Below are 19,135 nucleotides of genomic sequence, written 5' to 3'. Positions count from 1 at the left end.
ATGAGCGCGGCATGGGCCTGCGGGCTTAACAGGAAACCAACTCCTCGTTCACGAGTAACATGTTCTCCTCGTATGCCAGAGTAAAGCAGGACTTGTCCGCACTGTGTCTTGTGTTCTCCTATCTCCAGTGTTAGGCCAACGGACAACGGACTCATTCTGATTTTAATTTAAATTCTTTGTTTTTTTTTTTACTTTGAGACAAGCTCGATACTTTCCTGATATATTGGAAAGGATGTTATCTTCGATGAAATCAATAAGAGTTTTATTTTTCTACAAGAATATATTTGGAAATAAATACAACCCTAATGTTTTCAGGAGAAATACAAATAAAAATAAACATATCACTAGACCTGCGCCCACGAAACACCGACCAGAAAAGGTCACCTCTTCTTGTTGAGGTCGAACTTTATTGGCTAAACCGACCTGAAAAATAAGATGAATTAGTTGTAATCCAATAGAAATCAAATCCATGCATCCTACCCAGCCTCCGTTCTCGGAAATCCACGTCACCAGCTCATCTTCGATGACTTCCGCAACGCCTTCGATTAGCTTTGGTAGATAGTCCGGATGTCCCTGTCGAACGCAATCTACCGAAAGCCCACCGGCAATGGCGAAAAGGGCCACCACCTTTGCCCAGGTTATTTCGCTCTTGAACAGATCTCGACCGATCGCACTCAGCAGCAGGGGTGCCATGTCCGGGGTTTTGAGCTCGCCTCGCCCGTATCGAGTCAACTGCCGAGCCACTCCGCTGTAAACCCGCGGGTACATCCGCTCCAGCTCATCGCCCACCTGTTGCATGCAGAAAAAGCTTTATCTAATTATCATATTATGCTAATTAATAAAAATATGTTATACGTTACACTCAATAACGCTGGGAACACTTCTCGCACCACGTGTATAGAAGGCGTTCCGACGATGCTCCTTATTCGTTGGAGGCCCAACTTGCGATTGAAGACTCCGGATTTTTTCAGTCTACATCGGATGTACTGGCCGCAGAGGCATTTTCCCTGGGTGATGATGTCCTGCGAGGGAAGAACTGGCTGTTTCCAGCCGATGGTGCTCGATAGCTTCCGGGTGACGACATCGCTGACGTTGCTCAGTCGACGTCGGGCTGACGAAGCTGCACTGTTGGGTTGAAGAGATCCGGAGGGATTTAGGGAACCGAGGCGATCATCCCCACTCAGCACAATGGTGGAGTGGAAGTTTGCCGGAAAACTGAACTTCCGTCGGGCCAAAACGGGTGCGCTCAGTCGATCCGAGAGGATTTGGTGGTGGTTGTGATTGGGCGGAGATTCGTTTGCTAGCATTTTTGCGCTCTTTTGGAAGGTGCCTGGAATGAACAGAAGTAAATCGTATTGAGGATTATATATTTGCTTTTCACTTCATGAAAAAATAACAAAGATCTTGAGTCTCACAACTGCATATCATTAATCCGCCGAAATCCATTTTGTCTATATGAATCTCGATGAATTAAATATATTTTTTGCATAAATTGACTAGTAAAACAATTCGAAGAAAATGTAACAATTTCAAATAAAGCATCGGAATAATATGTACAAAATGATAAAACTCGAATGAGTATTATGAAAAATTTAAAAATTATACAATGAATCAAATAATAAAATTATGTACATTAGGGGTGATCATGTTGGTCCGCAGGCTACGAGGTTTTTGACTGTTTAAATCCCCCGAATTTATGCAAGTATTTTTTTCTTTCATTGTATATAAAAAGCCCACAGGCGAATCCATGATGCGAAATTTTCATAATGATATTTATTTTGCGCTAGCTTCAAAATAGCTATTTTGATGAATGTTTTGGTCATCCATGTCTTTGAGATAACAAAACAAGCTGAAATTAGATATTTTCTGTCATCGGCGTTGTCTTCAACATGCGGTTATTCGTTGAGATGCTTCTTGCAGGTTGATTAATGGATTTTAATGGAAATTTTCCAAATAAGCCTATAATTGCAACTCGTTAAAAATTCGGAGTTTCAGCACTTAACTCGTGCTGAAACAATTCACTTTTTGCTTTAATAACTATTTTGATTATCTGATATTTTAATGCTTCGAATATGATCCATAAGTGCCAGATTATTCTAAAAATCTTGCTTGTTTGCATTAGTATTTCACGGATCATTCATACTAAATACACTAATACTAAAACACAGTTTGACTGGGGGAAAAATAAAAAAGTCTAAAAAAAATTAAAAGTTGGATTTTTGTACATCATTTACGCTCAAAAAATTGTTTTTTCAATATTTGTTTGCCTTCAATGAAAATAGGCCGCTTTGAAAATTTAATGCCATTTTCTGCATTTTAAGATTAACGCGTTATAACGAACATATGGGCCGTGATAAAAAATACCATAAAAAACATATTTCAGATAGTTAAGTTCTTAACATAAAATCGTAGTTTAGATTCTCCTGTATCGATGTATCAGAAAAATAGTGTCTTATTCATATTTATTTGCTTGGTGACACATTATTGAAAGTGTCCTAAAATTTACAACGGAATGAGGGAAAAATTAATTTCTAAAATTTCTACAACTCAGGGGCAAAAGTTCTTGATTTTTTCGAAAAACGGCATGTTTTGTTTTTCTGAGGCAAAGTGTCATGTCGGCCATGTGTCAATTTTAATATAATTAGACTTTCGAGGAAAGGGTATACCAATGAGATTTTTAACCAAATAGGATCGTTTTTGTTTGTGATGAATGAAGTGATGAAATTCCATGTTTTTTTGCAGTTATTTCTTGTTTTTCATTTGCACCCTATGTGTTGTTATCTTCCCAATGGAGCATGTTTGATCCACCTCAAAATTCAAATTTATCGAATGGATCATTAAAGTAGCCTAAAATTATACATCTTTTGTTGTAGAACATAAGTTGTAAATCAATATTTCTATTTTTAAAACTTGAAAAACCTCGTGGGAAGGAAAGGGGTAAGAAGAAATTCATACTTGCCATGAGAAATCACAGCTCTAATAACAAATTGGTGGTATTTTACGGGCTTAAAATGTTACAGGCTCTTGAAAACCCGAGTGGCGCGTTTTAGTTACATGGGGAGTTATATGAACTTTTCCCCTTACAAACCACTGTGTAACACATTTTGACCGACTGTCACGGATACAAAGAATTGCTCGTAAGAAATACAATATCATGGGAAAAGTTTTTCAAATCATGAAAAACGAAGAACGTAATGAAAAGTCGTTTATAGCATTGAATAACAAGGGTAAAGTCTACAAACTTCTGTTAAATTTAAAGTCACCTGATACGAATGTCAGTATCATGTGTTAGGTAAGTATCCATAAATAAAACACAAAAAAAAGTAAAGAAAATCCTTACTTCACAGTAAAGGCCGATTTACACTTCGCGTCACAACGAACGTGAAAATCTTATTTCGTCAATAACCTAACAACGCGACGAAACTAGGTTTTGTAACATGGTGGAATCGATGGGGAATGGTTGAAATATAAAATTCCAGCCGGACTCGTTTTTTAAAACCTGATAGAGCTGTTTTTATTCCGATCCCCCCTCCATGATAAATTTCCGCGGTGAAAACCGGGGGAATCGAGATAAAAACAGTTCTAAAGCATGGATCTATCTAAATCTGGACGCACTGTTTATTATACCATAGCGCTCCTAGTTGTTGGATCTGGAATGTTTTGATGGTAATTTTTTCGGAAATGTTTCCTCTATCAGTGTGTCGGGTTCAAAAATCGGGAAATCTGTAAAGATGGTCAAATCGACCGTGTGCAGCGTTCTCAAACGTTTCCGTGAAAAACATACTATAGATCGGCAGATTCATACAAAGCGTTATAGTGGATCTAAGGATCGGAAACTGCGTTTGAAGGTGTTGAGAACGATCAAGGTAAACCCAGGACAGTCAGACTAAGAAATTCAATGCCGACCGGTGCACCATCAGGAGGATTCGTCTGCGCGAAGGAATACGATCTTATCGGGCCAGTAAGCAACCAAACCAGACATCGAAGAAGAATGTAGAAGCCAAAGGACGTGCCCGGAAGCAGGCCCGTGCGAAGGACCCGTTAATGGGGGGGGTTTTCGAAATTCAAATTTAGATAAAAATAATAAAATACCAAAATTAATCAATAAAAAGAAAAAGGATTTCTTACACCGTTTCTCACTCATGATTAACACACAAACTAAAAAAAAACTGATGAAAAAACAAAATTTTCGAAACATATTAAAATGAAAGTTTAAAATTGTCGATAAGTAAAAAAAATTTGTTTCAAAAGAATGTCTTAGCAAATTTAAAATAAACATTTCCAAAATACCGAGTTTAAAACAAATTTGATTTTTCAATAAATGTCCAATCTGGTGCAAAACTTACCACTATTAGTTGTTAGAAAAATGATAAAAGTTGTTATTCATCATAACTCAAAATTATTTTCCTCATCTTTAACTGAAAATTTCATAAAAAATTCCGCTGTTTTTTTCTTTAATTTGAACAAAAAATATTTAATCGCGATTTGAAATGTAAATTACCAATTACTAAAGAAGAAATGAATTTTGAACAGAATTCATTCAATGTTTGAAAGTTCAATTTAGTAAGATAAAAAATAAAGAACATATAAAGAATATATTTAGATTTATTTTAAAAGTTCCAGTTATAGAAGCCAGAAATTAAACCTTTTATAACGTAAAATCCTTCAGGTATTCAAATAAACGGCTTAAAAAGTTAATTTTTGAAGCTTAAATAATAACTTGCTGTTGCAACTTAAAACAATTTCTCAAACTTTTGAGATTAATTTAAAAATCATGATCGATCCAACAAACAAGATTTCAAATAAAATTTATTAATAAGATTTTTTTTAAATTTTTCCATCGCAGGTTTTAAGCTTTAAATTACAAGCTCTGAGTATTTTGTCACTTTCGATTGAAATATTGGCTCCTAGAAAGAACAGAAGATAGAAACTATGTTTTCTTATTAAAAAGTCGGAGTTAAAGGCTTATGTTTCAAGAAAACGAAAATTCAGAATTAAAAAACAAAGACAAATTTGTTACAAATATTTCTAAAAATTTAAAAAGTTTGACTTTAAAGTTAATAATAAAATTGAAAAAAGCTGTACTATAAAATTTTGTAAATTTATTCGAAAATGAAAAGAAAATATGAAATGATAAGGAGTTTAAACATGTATCAGTTTTAAGTGAAATCAAACATAACTGATAACTGATTAACTAACAAGCCTACATATATGAAAAATCTGATTCTGATTTAGTTTATCATAGTTCATCCAATTAAGGAAAAATATTTTGATGATAATGATGCAAGATCTAATAAGTAAAATTCATCAGTTTAAAAAAAATTGAAACATAACATTACAAGTATCTTTGACACATCAGCAGAAAGCGTAAAAAAACTTGATTTTGTTTAAAATTGATAATTCATATGAAGCTTTTATTTTTAAATAATATGTTTTTGATTTGAGTTTTTGTGAAAAAAGAACTGCAGAAATTTGTCAAATGATTTTTACTTATTTTCAAAAGTCATTTCAGTAACAAAAGCTGATAGAAATAATTGCATATTTAGATTCGGGGCACTCAAATTAGTTTAAATAACCGTTTTAATTCATTGCAAAAGACAAGGTAGGGTTTGTTTGTATCAAGTTTTATGTTTCAATACAAAAGGTTGATTGAACTGAAAATTGAAATCTACGATTAAAGTTAGTTTCAATTCGTGAACGGCAAATAGTGTCGTAGATCGAAATGCCTCAAGCCAAGTGTGATTAGTGGAGAAATTCCGCCGGAGGCGAAAAAAATTTCTGACTTGCTTGTTAACGCTTATTTTTAAATACGTTTGAAGATCATGTTATCTTCCGTTGCTACGGTGGAAATTTTACTTGGAAAAAACCTTCATGGGGGGGTTTAACCCCTAAAACCCCCCCCGTTCGCACGGCCTTGCCCGGAAGTTATACAACAAGGTTCTAACGAAGTACGACGGATACATCCTCATGGATGACGAAACGTACGTGAAGATGGATTTTGGGCGGCTTCCTGGCCAAAAATTGTACACAGCCACTGGTCGGGGTGATGTCCCCGCCAAGTTCAAATTCGTTTTTGCCGATAAGTTTGCAAGAAAGTGTTTGATCTGGCAAGGTATTTGCAGCTGCGGACGAAAAACTCCGGTTTTTGTGAAAAACAAGATCATGGACTCCGAAATGTACAAAAAGGGGTGCCTGAAAAACGTTTTTTTTTTTTCGTACATAAGATCTCACAAAGGACCAGTAAAGTTTTCGCCAGATTTGGCAAGCTGCCACTACAGCAAAGTGGTACTACAGTGGTATCGGGACAACGGATGGATTTTGTCGAAAAGGACATCAACCCACCCAACTGCCCTCAATTCCGCCCTATAGAAAATTTTGGGCAAGTCAAGCAGAAGATGAAGAAGAATGGTAGGACGACTCGGGATGCAACAGAGATGAAGAGATGGGTCCAAACTATGATGAGTAGTACTCGACGAAAAGTTCGAAATTTCATCAAAAACACATCGAAATAATTTTCTTGTTATTTTTTCTTTAAAGTGCAATAAAAGACCTACATTTTGAGTATAAAACATTTTTATTTCGTTTACAGAGCTCTGAGATAGACCCGTTTAAATGCGTTCAGATTTAACGTGATCCATGCTTTATAAGGTCCGGCTGGAATCAGTGTTCCGAAAATCACTCATTTTCATTGAATGTTTCTGATTGCACTTCGCAACTGAACGTACAGCGGTCGGGTTTTGTTATTGATTGCTACTGAACCTATCCGATCATCGATCGTTCAATTCATCGCTAAAATACAGATCACCTCGCACGATGCTTGCTGTCAAAACAGTGCAGCACCATCATCAAATTGGAATCTCACCAATGCGCGATGCATACGGCGAATCATGTTGGTCTTCGATCAGGAGTGAATGGATCAGGCAGTGAGTGAGTGATACACGAAAGCGATCATTAGCGAATGTTTTTTTTTTTTTTATTTAACCACTACATTTGAAGGCTCTATTGGTATTATTAGCGAATGTTGTTTGATTTTAAGCATAGCAAATTAATATTTTTCTAAATTTTTACAACGTTTTTTAACATCAGTATGAACAAAATCAAATCGCAGTTGTGTTTGTGAGGAAAAAATGTTCACTTCCGCCGTGTTTTAAATTTTAACAAGTTCTCTTATTAAATTGTTGTCCGTTACGTTAAAATTACTGAGAATCTACGGTGTCCCGCTCAACTGTTTGATTTTTCTCGTCCTGCGAAAAAATTTTGGAATTACAAATAAGTAAAGCAGATACTGAGTGAGCGACATTCAGAATGGATCAGTTTGTATCTCACTCATCTCCGATAGGCGATGTTTGCAAAACCGATGATTCTGAATGATGCGACTCGGTTTGCAATGCTGAGTAGAGCGCTGATCGAGATTGCATACCAGTCAGGCGAAGCAGTTGCGAGAGGCGATATCCCATTATAGTATAGAGTAAAGTGGGGCAAGAGTACGCACTTAGTTGTGTACTTATTGTATCTCTTCAAAGAACAAAGTATCGATTATAGTAATTCAACCAAATTAAAGTAAGGCTCTTAACCTTGATTGTATGACGCAAAAAGTTTTGATTATGTTTGTAAACATTGATAAAAAATCATATTTTTCAAAAATTACCAAAGCGTACTCTTACCCCACCAGTGGGGCAAGAGTACGCATGAGGTGGGGCAAGAGTACGCATATGATAAGCTCATTGTATTCCATTCTGGTCCGGTGTAAGTGAGGTCTTGAATCATTATAATCGTTTATTAAACAAAACAAAACCTTTATTTCATAAACAATCCGCTGTTTCGAAGCTGCGCTGCTGCCATCTGGGGTAGTACGATGTTGCGTGAGCAACATTCTGGGTGAACGATAAATTATAGACGACTTTACATTGCTTCGAGTTAAGTTTCCATAAATCCAAATGATTATGAAAAAAAAACACTCCTTTGAAAAATTGGAGTTTGTTTTCAATTAAATTTGAATAAATTAGCCTGGTAGGAGAGTCAATTCTATCAGATATAGTTCCATTTTAAAATAGTCAGTTGGTCAGAGAAAACTAACATGGGGCTGTTCAGATACCACCTGGACAACTTAGGTTGGATGAGGGGATATGGAAATGTTTACGGAGAAGGGGGTAGGGTTTTGGGTAATGTCCACGTGGACATACTTACTTTCAAAATATTTTCTAAAGGTGAATAAATATTAAGATGTTACAATCAAAATTTTAAAATTGCAAAGCTTTCCAGTTTAAGGTTAAGCAACTAGTAGCCACTTGAATGATAATTTATAAATTAATAATAATTATAATTATTTCGAATCAGATTTAGGAAAAAAAACAATTTCAAATCTGTCCACGTGGACATCCGGGGAGGGAGGTAGGGGTTTGCCAAATGTCCACGCTTGGCCACGGAGGGAGAGGAGGGGGTAAAAAATCTCATTTTTCTGTCCACGTGGTATCTGAATGGCCCCCATATGAATCAATTTTTTCGTCCATTTTCATAGCTTTTAATTTTTTCCAATAATCTCTAAGGTCTTTTTTTACGCGGTATGAATTCCGTCTCTTACGTATAGGACTTGAAATATTTTCGCTCAAAAAACGTGTTGATTCGCGAGAGCCGTGTAAAAGAATCATATCCATGGCAAAAAAACCGCGTAAAAAGAAGCCGTGTTAGAAAAACTGAGCAAAATCAAACCGCGTAAAAAAAGACCTTAGTGTATATTTTTTTTTATCATATCTTTGTATTAAACTTTATGCGTTTCTCGTTGGTCTGTATAAAAGAACGATTTTCTCGTTGTTACTTTAAACTATAACTATTGGATTTGGTTCAGTTGTTTCATTTAATAAATACGTTATATAAAAATTTAAATAGTTTCAGCCTAAGACAGTATAAAATGTTAAGTTTTAATTTAAAATTTTCTACGGCTAGTGGTTGTATAAATATAATTTTCAATAAAATTTCCCAAAAAAAAATGAGATCATGAGGTCCGATAAAAATACAAAACATGTTATAACCATATTGAACGATGGCAATTGAACGATGGCTAATAGAAAATAGCAGAAATGTATGTTTTTTTGAATAAAAAATTCTAGCTTACCAATTGTTGGGTCTTTCCAAAATTTTAAAGGAACGTTAATTGACTTCTCTTTTAACAAACTGCAATTGAAAATGTGCATTTGGCTCGAGTTTTCATTCAAAAATATGTGAAATACTCAGAATAGTTTTTGCAGTAGTAAAAAATTGACCTTTTTTGTTGTCGATTTGCGATGCTTCACGGCACATACACATTTTCTTCTATAGCTCACATTAATCTCTGAACCTTCTACTTCAAATTTGTATCCGTCATTTTCTGAAAATCCTAACCAAATCAAAGAAAATAATGATTTATTAGAAGCTAGTATTTCCACCCGTTTGTTTACATTTTCTTGCACACACACGACCTGTCAAAAATTAGCTTCGAAATCGCGAATAGTTAAAATAAAACAGTGTTTTTATGAGTAACGCTGTTCGCTTCAGCTAAGGCAAAGGCGAAGTGACGCAAATCACTGAAAGTCAGACCGTAAAAAGCACTGTGCAGCGCTCTGCAGTGATTTACGAGATCCTCTGACTGCTGAGGGGTAAAAACAGAAGTGAATTGTCCATGACTATCAGCACCGAATCCCTGGTCGAGAAAAATGATTGTTTTTCACAATTCAATACAAAAATATCTTCTGTTGATTACCTTCTTAAGGCGTTTACGCAAGGTTGATTCCGAAGTCCCGAGGCTTTCAGCAATCCGGCGCTTCGATCCTCCGTCCTTCAACCTGGCGTTTTCCAGCAACTCCGGAGAGCAAATCTTCCGGCTGGTTTTCCCTTTGTACGTCCTGATTATTGAAAACATGATTATTCTTTGGGTTAGCTTTCCAAATGCTATCAAAAAGACGAAGGAAACCAACGCGTACTCTTGCCCCACCAAACGTGCGTACTCTTGCCCCCTACGACCATTTGTGAAAAAAAGCTAAAAGTGCTAAATATTCCGATCATATCCTGGCATGAGTGTTCCACAGATTTAATCTATATTAATAACGTGTCCTTTGTCACGTATGCAGATTTGATGAGCGAATTTCCACGAAGCGTAATAATGTTTCCAAATACGCATAAAATTACATAAAAATTGGAAAAACTAAAACTTATCTCATTTCTCCGACGTGCGCGAACCAAACCATAAACAAAAACACATATGATCAGCTGACTCGATGACCTGTCAAACCGGTACAGTGTTGCTAGTTTCAGTGTTGTCGTTTACTGTAAAAGCCTAGTGCGTACTCTTTCCGCCTGCGTACTCTTGCCCCACTTTACTCTAATGTATGTATTATATGTATAATGATTATACAATCAGAATGTTTCCAACAAGAAACGCATCCTGAGTGTTTGTTTTGATTGATTTTCGGAACACTGGCTGGAATTTCATCTCTCAATCATTACCCATCGATTCCACCACGTTAAACATGCTAGTTGTATCGCATTTTTGAGTTAGTGATAAAGTAAGATTTTTTCACGTTCATTTTCACTTGAACTGTAAACCGAGCTTAAGAAGTTAACCATCAAGCTACATTCATTTCCACATCATAATATCAGTTACTTGAGTATAGCTACATATCTACATATATTTAGTACAAAATGATGTTATTGGGAGCTTCGTCTATAATTATGGCGTGATTAAGATCTTATCTTATTTGAATGCTGCATTTTATCTACTTGATTAATCTCATTCAAGCAAACCATTACTCTCTTTGCCGAAGGGATATAAATATTTAATTTTCTCAACCACTTGTCCGCTGTGCAGTGCACGGTGATGAAATAAAGAATAAAATTAAATTTCCTTAAACAAATCATAAAATCTGTATTATTTTTCCTAAAATTAAAACCAAACCAAAATTTAAAGATAACAACTGGTTCAAGGACCAGATATTTAAAAAAAAAATTAGAAAATTAGAAAATTAGATTAGATGTTAAGCTAATATACTGAGTCTTTTTATTATAACACCTTAATCTTCTATCTAGAGACCGATGTGCAAATGTATTTCACGGTTCCCAGCCCACGTAGAATTTCGTCAAACATGATCGGCCTGGGCTGGCCTAACTTGGTGGGCTGGAAGCTGCGAATCCTGATCCGCCAAAGAATATGCAAAGGGTTGAGAGATCTGTCGGTGCGTGGCCAATCAGCTAAACCGCGCCCACCAATGTTTATATTAAACGCGGTTCGGTCGCCTTCCGCGGCCCATTCGTATCGGTGGGTCAGAGTTTGAATGTGCTGTGTACATTAGACTAGTTCACTTTTCGGCTTTTTTCGCTGATCACAACGCCACTTACAGGGTTTGATCCTCATTCATTTTCAAGAACTCTGGCCGAATTTGAGCTCATTTGAGTAAGTTTCCAGCGTGCGCTAGAAGTTTTATTGAAAAAAGTCAATTTTTCGGGAAAATTTTCGTAGATGTGTTCTAGCAAGCTGTTGTTAATATAAAATGATAATTTTATAGAGCTCGGTGATTGGTATGACAAGCATTCGTATGGACCTGTTTTAGATAATAGACTAAATCAAACCGGAAAAATTTAAAAATTCATAAACTATCAACTTTCACAGAAAATTTACTTACAAGTTAAGAGCTTAAAATCAGTAGTAAATAGAAAAAAAATATTTTCGATATAAACTTTTCATAAAAAGATAGCCTTATATATAACCTTTAATTTGATGTATAACACTTAATTATCGCAACAGTACAAGCAAAGATATTCAAACATTCACATCACATTCTTTGAATCATAATGTTGTCTCCATTCAAGTTTTAGCATCATGCAACCTGCAAAACGTGGCATCAAGAGGACTTGCTTACAACTTGATCAAAGCGCGCGCTTTTTTAACTCCTGGCCCCGTCATGGGGTACTTGATTGAATAAAATATCCTTTCTTGTGCACAAGTTGGTGTGGAGCAAACTTGAATGAAAAATATTTTATAAAATCAAATTTGTTGCATAGATATTTGAATAACTTTGCTAGCACTCTTGCGATCATTAAGTGTTATACATCAAATTAAAGGTTATAAATAAGGCTATCTTTTTATGAAAAGTTTATATCGAAAATATTTTTTTTCTATTTACTACTGATTTTAAGCTCTCAACTTGTAAGTAAATTTTCTGTAAAAGTTGGTAGTTTATAAATTTTTAATTTTTTTCGGTTTGATTTAGTCAATTATCTAAAACAGGTCCATACGAATGCTTGTCATACCAATCACCGAGCTCTATAAAATTATCATTTTATATTAACAACAGCTTGCTAGAACACATCTACGGAAATTTTCCAAAAAATGGACTTTTTTCAATAAAACTCTTAGCGCACGCTGGAAACTTACTCGAATGAGCTCAAATTTGGCCAGAGTACTTGAAAATGAATGAGGATCAAACCCTGTAAGTGGCGTTGTGATCAGCGAAAAAAGCCGAAAAGTGAACTAGTCTAGTGTACATACATATGTTGTCGTCTGTTTTCTAAGCAAACATAATTGATACACCCTTCGGGCCAAGCTTATTGACCACGCCGAGACTAAAGTGACAGTTGCCCAGGAGGCTGGCAGACGTTTGTATGTTGCGTTACTTATCTCTCCTAAGGATTGGAGCCATTTAATCTAATCGGGTGGCTTGTTTTTCATGTATGACATGGAAACGCATGTTCAAGTTCTCTTATCTTGTCACACTCTGTAGGCTGGAAGCAGGTCCTATCGGTCCTAAAAAACTGCAAAGCTTAAATCCCAACTCGCAGAGCGGCAGCACCATAAGCATTGTGTTGGCGTTGGAAGCTAACGGTTCACTGAAGATGTGTTAAACAATGTGTTACGATTTGTTTCAAATCTGTTGCTGAAAGTTATTGTAAGCATTTTACATGCTACATTTATTTTTGAATTTTCCTAGTTTTGTAATGAGTTTGATATTTTTTTGGGTTTTAGCACTGCTGTGTTTTTCGTTTCTTTGTGTGATTTTGATAAACTCAATGGATCACGTTCATAAATATTTTTACATGCACGAGTACTGAACATTTCAACACAATTTGTTTTCTTTCGTTCTATTATGAACTTCGCGAGGATCATAGCGAGTGTCGTATTGTATTTGAATGTGATCGATTAAGGGCAGAGCTAAGGGCAGTCTTATTAATATTTCGCCAAGAATCACGATATTCAAGCTGCCTTTAGTGGTAAAGACGTCAAAGGTTATCGAAAGTTGTACAAGGTATTAGCACAGACAAACAGACGGGGCACTGTTTCCGGTTTTCGTAAACCTGTTCCGGTTTTTCTCAAAGCTAGGCAATGTCGAAACACGAGTGCACTAGTGTGAATATTAAAATTTTTTTCATCGTAAAAACTGTTTGTTTTATACATATCCATGGAGCTTATAAGAAAACAATTTTTTAAAGTAAACAAAGTACGGTGTGAAATTAAAGTAAATAGCTGTTCAACGTATGGCCTTTTCACCACTGGATTCTCCAACCGGCGGACGTCGTATCGAAACCCGACTTTCTCCTCGCGCCGTTGGACATGCGCAACTCTCTGTCGTATCTCACCAAGGACGAGGTGATGGTCAGATGAAAAATTTGATGCTTAGTACATACTTGGTCTGACCATCTGGCCAAGTATGTACTAGACATCAATTTTTCAATTTTTTCTTCTTGTTTATCTCCGGAACATTCAAGCGAGACTCGCCAACAAACATTACACTACATTGAAACGTTCATAGCATTTGTCGATTGGGGTGTTTCGACCATACGCAGTACGGTGGTAAGGTATCTAGAGAAACGTATAAATTGACACGCTGGAGTATGTAAGAAGAGTCCACACGATGAGTCAGGGTGTCAAAAATATAGGTTTGCTGATGTTCGGTACGATGTTTTTCAAGCGTGGCCAGATTTACAAGGGCACATCTTTGTTCGTAAGACGGAAGACGAAGCGATTCAGTCCAGGAAAGGCGTCGTAAAGCATACCTTATAAAACTACGCTGAACTCGTTCAAGGCGGTAACACTGTGTGCTCTGAAAAGGAGCCCATATCTGAACAGCGTATTCCATAATGCTACGTGCTGATGCGCAGTAAACAGCGTTCAACGTATAGATGTCGTCAAAATCCTCGGTATTTCGACGCAGAAATCCTAATGCAGAAAAACCTTTTGCGGAAGTAATTGCAATATTTTCAGCAAATGTGAGCCTGTTATCAATCTGTACTCCGAGATCTAATATGGACTTCACGTTTTCCAGATAACTTTCAGATAGGCTGTTGCGAAAATTGACGATGTTTCGTGAGCGGGTAAAATTCTCTCGCATTTTTTATTGCATTAGCCTGCATCCCGTTCAAGCGACACCAGCTTTCTAGCCTAGCGATATCAGCTTGCAGTGCCATACAATCTATACTACTTTGAATCCTCCTAAAAAGCTTTAGATCGTCAGCATAGAGGAGTTTGTCAGTGTGGAGTGTTTCACATAGATCATTTACAAATGTAATGAAAAGTAGCGGTCCGAGGTGGCTTCCTTGGAGTACTCCTGACGGGGTTTCGAATATACCAGATCGTGACCTATTAATTTTCGTGAAAGCGCGGTGATTTGTGAGATACGACATGATCCACTCGAGCGACCAAGTTGGAAAACCAAGTCGGTCCCACTTTCTGATAAGTAAATCGTGCGGGACTCGATCGGAAGCTTTTGCAAAATCGATATAAATAGAGCTTACGTAGCACATCAAGTTGCTAACAGTCGACCTCTTTTTCACAAAGCCATGTTGTGATTCGGATATGAAAGGTTTAACGGCGGCGTACACTCTTTCTTGCATTAAAGCTTCGTATACTTTGAAGATAGAATTCAACATTTAGATGGGACGGTGATTTTCGACGTTGTGCGCATTTACCGATTTGAATATTGGAGAAATAGCCGCGATTTTCCATTTTTCAAAGTTTCTCCCCGCTAGCGGTCCCAATATAAAGCGCACGATTTATCCACCGTATTATGTTTATTTTACCAGTTGGCACCTCTTTTACATTGTAGAAACGACGTTAGGCCTGTTTATAAGTCAGTTAGATGAACTATTCAAAAAATTAAGTTTTTTTTAATTCTTCACGTATTGCAATTATCAGATTGCGCTTGATAAAACCTAACTCCATGAAACCAATAACCTTCACATCTCACATCATATCTTCACAATTTTATTTCGCTATTAGATCCTTTAGGACTTCTTAAACGGTTTACCATATGAACTTTGGTATAATACCTGGCTAAATTTTAGCTATTTTTGGGTCGCCCGCTGGGATTTTCCTGGATTTTTCTCGAACCTGCCCAAGATATTTTGTCAATAAGCTTCTGTATTAGACTCTATCTTAAAAACTACTTGACATATTGTTACCAAATTTTGTACGCATATATATTAAATTACTAGGAAGCTTCATCAATTTCCATTCCAAAAGTTATTAACAACACAAAGTGTTGAAACGATTGAATCAGGCCAGTGGTCGGAAAATCGCTCAAGAAAAGCAATCAGGAATGGTTTCTAGCTAGAATGATGCTACCTCCGAGTGCTGTGATACGCACGTGGTAAAAGTACCCATTGAATATATGTCGAAAATCAACACTAACTTGATACAAGAAGATATACCATGCCCCACCGGAGGCTACCGTTGCTATTCGTCACGTGGCTAATCGACGGTGATCGGCATACTTGGTGAAACATTTTGAACGTCGCTCCCTCAATCATTCCCGAACGTCTATCCTCGCATCATTGTTGATAATGCTCGTTATTGATAGACGATCATTAATGTTTCAAAAGGAAAAATCTGAATAAATACCAGGACCACATGTTCAAAAAAGCTGTAGCACATGCTGGACAGTTCATTGCGGTTTCCTAGTCATGATTTTGTCCTTCTAGGCACAGAGACGTTCGTTGCTGATAGTCTGCGTCCTTTTTTACTTCATCATGTATCGCAAAAGTGTTTCAAATACAGAAGCGTCGTTGTCATGCATGATTGTATGATTTGGTTGAAGAAGGAAAATTTGACTGCTTTGATTTTTTGGCTCTGAATGTAGTCAAGCATGGCTCAGTGAAAATGATTGATTTTCGGAAGCATGAATCAGGCTTCCAACGTCCTGAGGTCCGATACGAAACTTTGAAGAATATATACATATGTAGGTACATTTGCGTTACAAAAAGAATCAAATCACGTGAAGCAGAGCACTCTATTCCAAATTTCACAAGCTGCCATATTTCTGTTTCTATTGACATTTTATCATGAATTTTTCACCCAATTTGGTTCAACTACCCAACTAACGTTCCAAAAAATTTGTACTGTACAATGACTGTAAAAAAGATATAGCAACTCCCGTAAAAAGGGGAAATTCGAGATTGCTTTGCTGAAGTCACTGTATCTGTGGAGTTTCGGGAAGCAAATGATTCCAATATTTTCAATACGTAGGATGTATTAAAATATTTCTGTAAAATTTACAATTATTCAGAATAGTTTTAAAACTAGGTATGAAATTGCTTACGTTTACTGCTCCTTATAGTTTAACTCCTCCACTCCACTTTCACCTTAAGTGTTTAGTGCCCAGAAACGCTTGTTAAAGATGGTACCTGTTGTGATTATATCACTAATCGTATAAACCTATAATATTATTTATTTTAGGGAAATCACCTTGATCGTATGATCGTTCTACTGAGGTTAACCTCGATTGCTGTACTATTTGTTCTCGTGCTGCTAGTTATCGGAACTACTTACTGTAAATTTAAATGATGTTTTGTAATCAAAATTTGCACTGTGCGATATTCTATCGTTTCAACTTACTGTTATACAATTAATGTAAATCTTAACTGCGATTTTAACGGCAAAAAACGTGTCTTTGAAGATAAATATTATTTTGCAAATCTTTTAGAAATGGCGCAAAACTTCTAATTCTAAGCTCACATTCATCATCTTTTAACCTTATTGTTATTAGAAATAAACTGAATTTTCGAACATCGTTTTCTATGACGTTTCTAGACATCGAAATACCATCGGACTGCTGTTAGTGTTAAGTTTACGCTGAGATGAGACGTGTCGACTTGAAGTCGTGACAGTATCTTTGACTTTTTTTTAAACTTGAAATTTTGCCAAAAGATGTAAATATGTTTGAACTAGTACTTGACCGAGTTTCATCAAAATATGTTCACGCGATCAAAATGGTGCCGATTCGAAAATGAGGTGCATTATCGCCCAACAGGCGATCTAATTTTTTATTGGACTAATATGTGTATGGAAAAAATCGTAATTAAAGTTTTCATGGACTATTCTTTCCCATAAATAAAATTGATTACCGTAAAACGGGGTAACTTTGATCACTGGGATAGCTTTGACCATCAATAATTTTTTCCACATTATCATCAATAACTCAGTCCATAGATGAATTTTTGTAAACTTTTTCTACGTTTGAAAGCCTATTAATCAAGTATCATATAGACAAACATTGGTTTGTACTTAAAATTGTTTTCTGTTAGTAAAAGTGCAATTTCAAAATCTTAAAATATCTATTTTTCCAAAGCTCGCCAAAAAAACAGCTTTCCTGATGATATCAAAACGCATTTAGAAGCAAACGGGTGGTTGAATGTGAAAGAACAGCTTTTATTCTTTGTATATGTACAGTTATAGTGCTATTCTTATAGTCATTTAATGATAAATTTTTGTTATTTAAAAAGTAAGAACATTTTCCAAGAGTAAGCCCTTATTGGATAAATGGATTGGAATACTATCATGTGTCTTTAAAGATAAATATTATTTTGCAAATCTTTTAGAAATGGCGCAAAACTTCTAATCCTAAGCTCACATTCATCATCTTTTAACCTTATTGTTATTAGAAATAAACTGAATTTTCGAACATCGTTTTCTATGACGTTTCTAGACATCGAAATACCATCGGACTGCTGTTAGTGTTAAGTTTACGCTGAGATGAGACGTGTCGACTTGAAGTCGTGACAGTATCTTTGACTTTTTTTTAAACTTGAAATTTTGCCAAAAGATGTAAATATGTTTGAACTAGTACTTGACCGAGTTTCATCAAAATATGTTCACGCGATCAAAATGGTGCCGATTCGAAAATGAGGTGCATTATCGCCCAACAGGCGATCTAATTTTTTATTGGACTAATGTGTGTATGGAAAAAATCGTAATTAAAGTTTTCATGGACTATTCTTTCCCATAAATAAAATTGATTACCGTAAAACGGGGTAACTTTGATCACCGGGATAACTTTGACCATCAATAATTTTTTCCACATTATCATCAATAACTCAGTCTATAGATGAATTTTTGTAAACTTTTTCTACGTTTGAAAGCCTATTAATCAAGTATCATATAGACAAACATTGGTTTGTACTTAAAATTGTTTTCTGTTAGTAAAAGTGCAATTTCAAAATCTTAAAATATCTATTTTTCCAAAGCTCGCCAAAAAAACAGCTTTCCTGATGATATCAAAACGCATTTAGAAGCAAACGGGTGGTTGAATGTGAAAGAACAGCTTTTATTCTTTGTATATGTACAGTTATAGTGCTATTCTTATAGTCATTTAATGATAAATTTTTGTTATTTAAAAAGTAAGAACATTTTCCAAGAGTAAGCCCTTATTGGATAAATGGATTGGAATACTATCATGTGTCTTTAAAGATAAATATTATTTTGCAAATCTTTTAGAAATGGCGCAAAACTTCTAATCCTAAGCTCACATTCATCATCTTTTAACCTTATTGTTATTAGAAATAAACTGAATTTTCGAACATCGTTTTCTATGACGTTTCTAGACATCGAAATACCATCGGACTGCTGTTAGTGTTAAGTTTACGCTGAGATGAGACGTGTCGACTTGAAGTCGTGACAGTATCTTTGACTTTTTTTTAAACTTGAAATTTTGCCAAAAGATGTAAATATGTTTGAACTAGTACTTGACCGAGTTTCATCAAAATATGTTCACGCGATCAAAATGGTGCCGATTCGAAAATGAGGTGCATTATCGCCCAACAGGCGATCTAATTTTTTATTGGACTAATGTGTGTATGGAAAAAATCGTAATTAAAGTTTTCATGGACTATTCTTTCC

At 35.8% G+C, this 19,135-nt stretch overlaps 1 protein-coding gene across 11 annotated transcripts in view; it reads right to left on the bottom strand.

The window, feature by feature from the left end:
• Positions 1 to 260: 260 nt before the first annotated feature.
• The window catches only part of LOC129746575 (bcl-2-related ovarian killer protein-like), a 157,328-nt gene continuing 138,453 nt past the window's right edge, over positions 261 to 19,135 (bottom strand). For all 11 annotated transcript variants that reach the window (XM_055740284.1, XM_055740283.1, XM_055740289.1 and 8 more), the window contains 3 exons: positions 861 to 1,330; positions 481 to 789; positions 261 to 423 (listed from right to left, as the gene is read on the bottom strand). In XM_055740284.1, the coding sequence (XP_055596259.1) occupies positions 271 to 423; positions 481 to 789; positions 861 to 1,307 (909 nt within the window). In that variant the 5' untranslated portion in view covers positions 1,308 to 1,330 and the 3' untranslated portion in view covers positions 261 to 270. The remainder of the gene's footprint in view (positions 424 to 480; positions 790 to 860; positions 1,331 to 19,135) is intronic.

This window comes from Uranotaenia lowii, chromosome 2, assembly GCF_029784155.1.
Source record: "Uranotaenia lowii strain MFRU-FL chromosome 2, ASM2978415v1, whole genome shotgun sequence".
Taxonomy (NCBI): Eukaryota; Metazoa; Arthropoda; class Insecta; order Diptera; family Culicidae; genus Uranotaenia; species Uranotaenia lowii.
Note: the sequence above shows the minus strand (reverse complement) of the source record. Positions and strands in the feature narration are given on the sequence as shown.